General features: G+C 35.5%; 1 protein-coding gene across 1 annotated transcript; it reads left to right on the forward strand.

The window, feature by feature from the left end:
- The first annotated feature begins 5,953 nt into the window (after window positions 1-5,953).
- Window positions 5,954-7,969, forward strand: LOC100013466 (RNA N6-adenosine-methyltransferase METTL16-like). The gene is given in 2 exon segments (XM_056810442.1): window positions 5,954-6,502; window positions 6,504-7,969. Coding segments are annotated over 2 exon segments (1,674 nt in total). The 5' UTR covers window positions 5,954-6,187; the 3' UTR covers window positions 7,863-7,969.
- Window positions 7,970-10,387: the final 2,418 nt, after the last annotated feature.

Genomic DNA, 10,387 nt, shown 5'->3' on the forward strand with positions numbered 1-10,387 from the left:
CCTTGCCTCACCAAGAAATATTCCCTCTCTCCCCTTAATCCTCCATACCCCATACAAACCTCCCTTTATCCCCTTTTTTCCAACCCTATTTCCTTTCCCAAATAAATATTACACACTATCTTATAGCCTAATTCATTTAAGACTTCAGTTTGTTTGAAACAAAATGATTGACCAGGGAAACATAAGCATAAAGTCCATTTGCCAAGAAATTAGACTATTTGTAGCCTTTTTTTTTGCAAATCCATGGATGTCACATTATTCTCATTATGAATGAATGAATCAATCAATCATTCACTTTGTAATAAGCACCTACTGCTGTCTGTGCCAAGTATTGTGTTAGGCAATAGAAGATACAAAGATAAAAACGAGATAGTTTATGACCTACAAGGGCTTGCCTTTTGTTAGGGGTAGGCGAGGACAGCAATATATAAACATATATGAATTAAATACATAAATATAGGGAAATTTGGGGAGAAAGGTAGAGACAGAAGTTGGGTCAGGAAAGGCTTCATATACAAGAGTATGCTTTATTATCATGATCATAACCATCTTTTCTATGATAATTTAACTTTACAAATCACACAATCTTCTTTAACACTATTTTCCCCACATATGAAATGGTATTGAGAAAATGCTTCAAAGGAAGAATCACCCAAGAAATCAATATTGTTACTTACAGATTTCAAATCTACCTCACTATATTGCTATACCATTAGTAAAATAATAATAATAATTTTTAAATGACCCAGGATATCCATAGGTTCTATTGTCTAATCCCATTGGTAAATCAAAAAGAAAGAGATAGAGAAAGGAAATGGAATGTGAGAGTAAGTGGTGGTTGATAATCTAGGCTAGACAAACTAGATATGGTGAAGGAATAAGAAATGGATATGATATTTCAAACAAATATACAACATGATGCTACCAAGATGCAGGGATTGTTCTCATTAGTTAAAGATGATGATCAGAGATAATGGCTATAAAGCTAAAAAAAGAAGACTCTATGTACAAAGTAGAAAATGATTTTAACTGAAAGATCAACAAAGGAAAGGGGAGGAAAATTTGAGAGGATGTGAAGGAATGAAAATAGCTGGAAATGTTCAAATTGTGGCATTGAACGCCAATTGGACCTATTCTGTACATATCAGAATTCTTCAAAATTCAGCAGGAGCCGCTGAGAGGTGGTGACTTAATAGGAGCCCCTTGCTGCCCTAACTATTCAGTGATGCTATGATATTATATCAAGTTTCAGTAAAATACTGTCCAGGAAAATGGTTTGGCACATTGTATAAAAGAGCAACATTGTGTCAATAATGGCTGACAATTGAAGGAAATGACTATTACTCTCGAACACAAAGACAACCTGCCCCTCCCGTTTCCTCTTTCCCTGAAAGAAATGTGGAAAACAAAAAAGCTATTGACCATTGAAGTGGGAATTAAAGAATCTGCAGGTGTTGGAACATTCCTTGAGCATTTTAGGTGTGCCTCTCAGGCCCAGTAATTGATCAGATCTAAGAATTTGAAAAGGGTTTAAGAAGGTGTGGAGATGAGGGTAGGGGGATGAGGAAAGGATTTACTGGTTCTGATTTAACACATGAAAACCCAGTGAATTAAAGGAGGATTTGTGTAAGATAACAACATCTTTTCAGAAAAGTTCCCTTGAAGTCAGGCTATAGATTTGAACCATCATTGTCCATAAATGCATACATATTTATCACTTTCCTCAAGAATAAAAAAATTCCTAGGTGGCATTGAATGGGAACTTCCATATGACATCAAACTTTCCACATCTCAGTTACTGTGTATTATGATATGAGTGGAAAAGATCATAAGTGCCTACTGTGTGTCAAGCATTGCTTAACATTGACTTCAATGCAAAGTATAATCCATATCTTCCTCTCAAAGAGTTTGCATTCTAGTTGAGGAGTCAATCAAACAAGAGCCCTTTATTAAGCGCCATATATATTTCAGATGCCATTGGAGACAGTGGAAATACAAAACCAAAAATGAAACTGTTCCTGCACTCAAGAAGCTTACATTCTATCAAGGCATAAAACATAATGTATCCAGAACAGAAAACAATACAAGGCAGTAAAGATGTGTCCATAGAATTGAATAGGCATTGTTGTGGGGGGAGGGGGCTTGAGGTGAACCCCCTGGGTTCAGGATGGGTATCCTTTGAAAGAATGCAAGACTCCATAACTTAGCTTAGAAATAAAAAGAGAAATGTATTCATTTGGAATTCATGTTGAATTTGGCTGAGAGGACAGCAGAGATGGAAAGTCACCTCCTGGAGGAGATAAATTCTGGGGGTTTTATACTCTTTACCACAGGTGATAGGTGACTTGAGGAGGCTATGAACTCAGGCACAAGTGAGGGGGGAGCTTGTCACCTGAATGGCTCAGAGCCGTGTCTTGTGTTCTGAAGACTTACAGAATGACCCTCATAGTTTAGGGTACAAAGAGTTGTCATAGGTACAACCCAAAGCAGAGCCTGGAGGTGTGTCTTTGTGTCCATCTGGAAACCTAGGGGAGAATCCAAAGAGGATAATTCTCACAAGGGACTTCTCTTGGATGTCCAGGGCCTTATTAGTTCCTTAATATTTTAGGGTTAGTAGTCACAAGAATGCAAGGAAGCAAAGGAATTTCCTGCTAACAGTTTGGCCTGAAACACGTCTATAATTTGGGGGTGCAAGGTAAAGTGAGAGACCCACATCAGCATAATGAATCAGTCTTTTTTGATGTAATATAGAAGTATTGTCAAAGGGTATCAGGAATATTAACCTACAGCACTACTACAGAAATGGTATGTGTAGATCCATAGTGAATCAGGAATAAAGCTGAACTGAGAAATATTACTGTCTGAGAAACAGTAATATTTCACTACTGTCAATCTAAGCTTGACCCCTTTTGGGTCCTCCTTGGAATAGCAGTCATAGGGATAAGGCTGAGGTAGATATGATGATATCAGGCTTCTTACCTGAATACTATCTTGATTCAAAAATTTAACTAGAATAATTCTAGGTCAAGTTCTAGGTCAGCATTGGCAAAGGTTTTCAAGTTCCAGTGGCCAGAGGGCAAATTGAAGCTGTCTATAAGTCCCCCCTCACTCCACCCAGCATTATGGCAGAGCTGAAGGAGGAAGTACTTGATTTGGTGGCTGGACATAAGGACAGGCAAGCAAAAAATGTCCTCAGGTGCTAGGAAGAGAGGGAATACTTCACCTGTTCTGGGTTGATGCAGATTGTAATCATTATCAGATAAGGTGAAATGCAAAATCTGTACTCCTCAGTCTACTTATCCTTCTTGAAAACTGGACTTCTGTAGTTGTTGGTAATTTATTTATGTTTGTATCACCTTCCATACATTACTTTGCATATAATAATAGGTAGCTAATAAATACTTGAATTAATTTAATTAAAATGACTTTCCAGGAACCCTAAAAAGCTATTGGTAGAACTGAATTGATCCAACCATTCTGACAATCTGGAGTTATTCTCAAAAAGCCATCAAACTGTATACTTTTTGACCTGGCAATACCACTGTTAGGTTAATTGTCTAATGTAATCAAGGAAAATGAAAAAGAATCTATATGTTCTAAAATATTTGTGGCAACTTTTTTATGGTGGCAAAGAACTGGTAATTGAAGGGATGCCCATGAATTGGAGAATAGCTAAACAAAATTGTGGCATGTGATTGTGATGGAATACTGCTGTGCTATAAGAAATGATGAATAGGTTAAATTTGGAAAGACATGGAAAGACCTATATGAAATAATAAAGAATAAAATGAGTAGAACCAAAAGAATATTATATACAGCAAGAGAAATACTGCTTTAAGAATGACTTGTGTATGTCTATCTCCAGAGAAAAAACTGATAACTAGAAATCAGTAAGATACAGTTCATATACAAATTTATCTTTTTGTCAAAGGATATCTTCTCTAATAGGGGGAGAGAAGGAAAAGAATAGAGGGAAGGAGTTAATTGGGTATTTTAATGTAACAAATAAATAAATAGATTTTAATTGTATGCCAACATTAGAAAAACTAACAGTGATGATCTAAAAATCAGAATTCAGAAGAAAACAGAGTAGGAAGATCAAGATAAGTTAATGCTGAATCTAGTAGATAAGAATACAAAGTGCAAGAAAAAAGGCTTTGGCATATTTCCTTTACTTCAAGGATTAGAGCTCTACCTGAGATAAGGATGACTTGGACTTTGTCCCTCAGTGTTAAACTTAGAGGGATCATACAACAATTACAGTCTTTCTACTACTTAGAAACATCAGCACTCAGAGTCTAGTTATCAATAATACTTAGTTAAAATAGGAATCATCTATTTTATTGACAGTGGTGAGGAACTCCTCTCTCCAAACCTAAAAGGTCCTAGTTAAAAGTATAGCAAAGATTTTTGTCTTTGGGAACAGTATAGAGAATGCTGGGCCGGAAGTCAGGAAGATCTGAGCTCAAAAAATGGTCTGAGATACTGACTATATTTTTAGATCAACTTTAAAATGGTTAGTGCTGGGGAAAATATAAAGTTTAAATAATTATAGTTCATTTAATTTTAAAGGCTTAGTAGTCACATCTTGACAATGACATCTTGACAAACCTGTGAAGTAAGTAATATGATTATTTTATTTTATTTTCAATTCAGTTTATTTGTTCATTAACTTAAAAAAGTTAACTCCTTTTCTCCTTCATCTCCCTCCATTAGATAAAACATTATCTCCAACATTTTTCATTTGGATCTTTTATCATTTTAGCTAATCTGATAGGTGTGTGATGATATATTGGAGTTTTTTAACTTACATTTCTCTAATCAACAATGATTTATAGCATTTTCATATTGTTATATATAGCTTTGATTTCTTAATCCTCTGCCTTCATTCCCTTTGACCATTTATCAGTTGGACAATGATTCATATTATGATAAATTTGACAAAGTTCTGCATATATTTGGCATATTAAACTTTTATCTAAGAAACTTTCTATAATTTTTTTTTCCCTGTGTAGACTTTCAAGTAAATGGAGAAGTTTGGAAATTTTTTAATTAATGTGGTCTACTCACATGTTAGAGTGAAAGGAGCACTAGATTTGGAATTTAAAAAACCCTGATTTAAATCCTGCCTCTGATACTAAATAACAATGTGATTCTGGGCACTTTGCTTAATCTTTCTGGGTCTCAGTTTCCAAATTTGCAAAATGGAGAGAGGGAGATATAGTGGTGGGTTAAATTCCTTCCAAGGACCCCTTCCCTTCTGAATTGATAAATATTGATACTATATTACATACATGCAACTAGTTAAATTCCACAAATACTTACACAGCACCTAACAAGTACAAGGCATTGTGAGGTCAATGGAAATAAAATCATTAAAAAAATCTTAAAGTTTCTGTCCTCTAAAAGTTTACAATCAAATGAAGAACCATATGTAGATAAATGAATATGTTTTGAGACAGAATTCAATGTTGGTAAAAGGTTACCAAACTATAAAATGGAAGATAACAATGTCATCATGCAATTCATTATGAAGTATCCATAATTTACCAACAGTAACAGGGTGATAGAGTGAATAGAACCTCTTTGGCCTAGAGTCAGGAAGACCTCAGTTCAAATCCAGCCTTAAAACCTTCATAGTTATGTGATTTTGGGGAAATTACTTTAACCTCTTTTTGTTCCAGCTTCCTCAACTGAAAAATGAATACAATATTAGTGTCTACCACCTAGAATTGTATTTAGGATAAAATGAGATGTTTGTAGAGCATAGTGAATTAAAAGAATAGAGAATATATTACCTATCAGATTTATGGATAGGAAAAAATTAATGAATAAAAAGGAGATGAAAAGCATTTGCAAGGTATAAAATGGATAATTTTAATAAATTAAGTTTTTTTACAAATAAAACTAAGGTGGCTTGTGTTCGTTACTAGGGGTTGCAGGCACCCGAGAAGGTGGCGGTGGCGGCCTCTCAAAGCGAGTGACAGGGATTTCTTCAACCCCTTGAGACAAGTGGAGACACCTAGGGGTGTAGTGAAACCAGTTTTGGGAACCATCTGTTTAGACAACCAGCCTCTTGATCTCCACCATATTAGTTGCATCGAGGAAGATGACCATCATCTTACCATAACACTAAGGAATACATATGATACAGAACCTTATCACTTAAATTGACACTCCAAAAAGGATGGCTTTGAATAAATCGATGCATGCAAGGAACAGGTACAAGGATAAGCCTCCTGACTTTGCATATCTGGCATCCAAGTACCCAGATTTTAAGCAGCATGTCCAGATAAATCTGACTGGAAGAGTCAGTCTTAACTTCAAGGACCCTGAAGCTGTCAGAGCTTTGACTTGCACTCTCTTAAAAGAAGACTTTGGACTTTCCATTGATATTCCTTTGGAAAGGCTCATTCCTATGGTTCCACTTCGTCTCAACTATATCCACTGGGTGGAAGATCTGATTGGCCCTTGGGATCCAGCCAGGAGTGACCTCCGCCGGGGGGATTGACATTGGTACAGGAGCATCTTGCATCTATCCTTTACTTGGAGCAACTCTCAATGGCTGGTATTTCCTTGCAACAGAAGTGGATGATATGTGCTTTAATTATGCTAAGAAAAATGTGGAACAGAATAATTTATCTGATCTCATAAAAGTGGTTAAAGTACCACAGAAGACACTCCTAATGGATGCTCTTAAAGAGGAATCTGAGATCATTTATGATTTTTGCATGTGCAACCCTCCCTTTTTTGCCAACCAGTTGGAAGCCAAGGGAGTAAACTCTCGAAATCCTTGTAGGCCTCCCCCAAGTTCTGTAAACACTGGGGGTATCACAGAAATCATGGCAGAAGGAGGTGAATTAGAGTTTGTCAAAAGAATCATCCATGACAGTTTGCAGCTGAAGAAGAGACTGAGATGGTACAGCTGCATGCTTGGAAAGAAATGCAGTCTGGCTCCATTGAAGGAAGAGCTTCGCATACAAGGGGTCCCCAAAGTCACGCACACTGAATTCTGTCAGGGGCGCACAATGAGATGGGCCTTGGCTTGGAGCTTTTATGATGATGTGACAGTACCTTCACCTCCATCTAAGAGAAGAAAATTAGAAAAACCCAGGAAGCCCATTACATTTGTGGTCTTAGCAGCCACAATGAAAGAGTTATCCCTCAAAGCTTCTGCTGCAGGCTCAGAGACTGTGGAAGGCATAGCAGTTATTACAACATGGCTTGAAAAAATCCTCACTGATCTGAAGGTTCAGCATAAATGAGTTCCCTGTGGAAAAGAGGAAGTTAGTCTTTTCCTAACAGCTGTAGAAAACTCTTGGGTTCATTTAAGGAGAAAGAAAAGAGACAGAGTGAGGCAACTGAGAGAAGTTCCTCGAGCCTCTGAAGACTTCATCCAGGCTATGGAAGAGGAGAAACCCATGTCCAAAGAGATTGAAAATAACCCAGATGGGTCCAAGAGCACTGATGAGAGTTCCCCACTCAGGCCTGCCATGTGTGGAACTGAAACAACTGTGTCTAAAAGACATCATCCAGACCAAGGAGACAGTAGCCAAGAGCCAATGGAGGAAGGGACTGAGAAAAAGGGAAGGACAGAGAATTTAGAATGTTCCAGGGGTTCTCTCTGTGCCACTGAAGAGCTAGATGCTTCTGAAGAAGTCACCAATACAGTGGCTCAAAAAGAGAAAAATTCTACAGGGACCCTTGGACATTATTTGTTTAAGTGTTTAATAAATGTCAAGAAGGAGGCAAACGATGACACAGTAGTAGAGATGCATTGGGTTGAGGGCCAGAATAGGGATTTAATGAACCAGCTTTGTACGTATTTACGCAACCAGATTTTCAGGCTTGTTGCTAGTTAGCCATAACAACCTCCTGGCACAGCTGGGTCCATCAGTGTAAGACAACTTGCCTTTTAGAACTTCTTTTTACTAATTCAGGGTTAAAAAGAATGACACTAGCACTAATTTTTTTAAAAAGTATTCCAGTGGGTCAATATTGGAATGGATTTTTTTAGATGTTGGGAATCGCTGTGAAGTGACACCAGAGGACATGTCCCGGGTATCAATAACAATAAGAAAAAAACCTACCAGAAAAAAAAACAAATAAAACTAAGGTAGTCAAGATTAGGAGGAAAGTAGTAAGCTGGTAAGGAAAATTTATAAACAGTTTCTCAGATGAGTTCTCAAATTTAAAATATAGAGATAACTTTGTCAGCTATATAAGAATATGAGTCATTCCCCAATTGATAAATGTCAAAAGATATGAACAGAAAGGTTTTGGATGAAGTAATCAAAACTATATGAAAAAATAATTTTTGATTATAGAAATATAAATCAAAACAACTATGATACATCATTTCACACCTATCAGATTAGCAAAAATGATAAAAAGGCAAAGTGACAAAAGTTGGAAGGAAGTGAAAAAAAGTAGACACTAAAACACTGTTGGAACTGTGAACTGACCCAACCATTTGGAATTGCAATATGGAGTTAGGTTCAAAGAGTTATAAAGCTGTGTATACCTTTTGACTTAACAGTACCACTATTAGATTTGTTTCCTAAGATGATTGGGGGGGGGGAAGTACCTCTATGTTCTAAAATATTTAGAACAACTCTTTGTGGTGACAAAGTACTGTAAATTGAAGGGGTGTTCCTCAATTGGGGAATGTATAAACAAGTTGTGGCATATGGTTATGATAGATTATTGCTGCACCATAAGAAATGAGAAGCAAGTTAATTTTGGGGGAAAAAAAACATGGAAAGACCCACATAAAATTGTGAAGAGTGAAATAAACAGAACCTAAAGGACATTATATACAACAACAGAAATATTATTTGAAGAATGACTTGTGGTATGTCTACCTCCAGGAGAACAACTGATAAATAGAAATAAGTATGAGAGTTTTATATATATATATATATATATATATATATATATATATATATATATATATATATACACATATATTTTTATCAAATGCTGTCTTATCTAATGGAGGGAGAAGAAGAAGGGAGTTAACTGAGTATTTTAATGTAGAAAACAAATTTAAACTCAAAAGCAAACATAGCACTATAAATACTAATGATTGTTTTAGTATAAATTATTTTCTACATAGAGAACATATAGTGTATGAATTCATTGTATATGAATGATACATATTCATTGCATTCATTTAATATATCCCATAATTTTTTCAGTCATTTTGATGACCTTGAATCAGGAAGAAATTAGTTTGAATCTGGCCCCAGATATTAACTAGCTTTGTGATACTGAGCAAGTCATAAATAGGTTGGTTACCTCTATCTCAGTTTCCTCATCTGTTAAATAGACATAATAATAATAACATTTGCCTCCCAGGTTTGTTGTGCAGACCAAATGACATGATATTTATAAAGCATTTTTCAAACCTTAACATTCTTTATAAATACTAGGTCAAATTAGTATACTTATATTACTAATTAAATAAAACATGAGCATTCAAAATAAGTGAAAATAAAAGGACAACTGTTAAAAGTACTCAATAATTCTCTGATCACTCAATAATTCATGCAATAATTCTCTGATCATTTTTCTTTGCATGTTTTTAAATTGTACCATTGTGTATGATTGTGATCACTCAACTCTAAAGTGACTTGAAGAAAATTTTCTGCCATTCCTGAAAAGACTCTTTTTAAGGGAAGAAACCCCTTTCTTAGTTTTTCCTCCCCTATCTATTTTGTATTAATGCATTTCCTGATATGGATAATGTCACATAAATTTTGAGCATGTAATTATGGATCAATAATTTCAAAGGTCAGAATATTCAATCAGAATACTCATTAGATCATTGTGGCCCCTTCTATAACTTTTTAAATATCCAGACATCTGTCTGCACACACAAAAGACAGTTGCTGCTCTCTACAGAGACTGAACTGAAATCTCCATTACAATGTATTGTCTCCTCTCTGAATGCTCTACATTTTCAGCTGTCTTCACTATATTAACTGATGTCATCTTATGGATTTTTAGCCTTATCTAAATGGCTCGTGCAATGACACTAATATGAAAAGGCATATCATGAGGAGCAGTTATTAATATATAACACTAATTAGATAAAACATTGTTTTGTCTGGTACTACCATGTTATATTAAAAATGCCCTTTCATATTCATTTAATGTCAACATGTTCCATATATAGGGATATATTTTGAAAGGGAAGTTAGTTAACTCTTTTTAATGCATATGAAAAGTGGTTTTACAGTTGCCATATATCACCAAGCTATTACTCAAATTTGATTTCATGAATGAAGCTTTGTTTGAGCAGCAAAGTTTTAATGATTAAAATGAATATAATTTCTGGGGAAAGGTGAGGATTTTAATTTCCTTTTAGCAAAAATGCCAAAAA

Source organism: Monodelphis domestica, chromosome 1 (assembly GCF_027887165.1).
Source record: "Monodelphis domestica isolate mMonDom1 chromosome 1, mMonDom1.pri, whole genome shotgun sequence".
In the NCBI taxonomy this organism is placed as follows: domain Eukaryota; kingdom Metazoa; phylum Chordata; class Mammalia; order Didelphimorphia; family Didelphidae; genus Monodelphis; species Monodelphis domestica.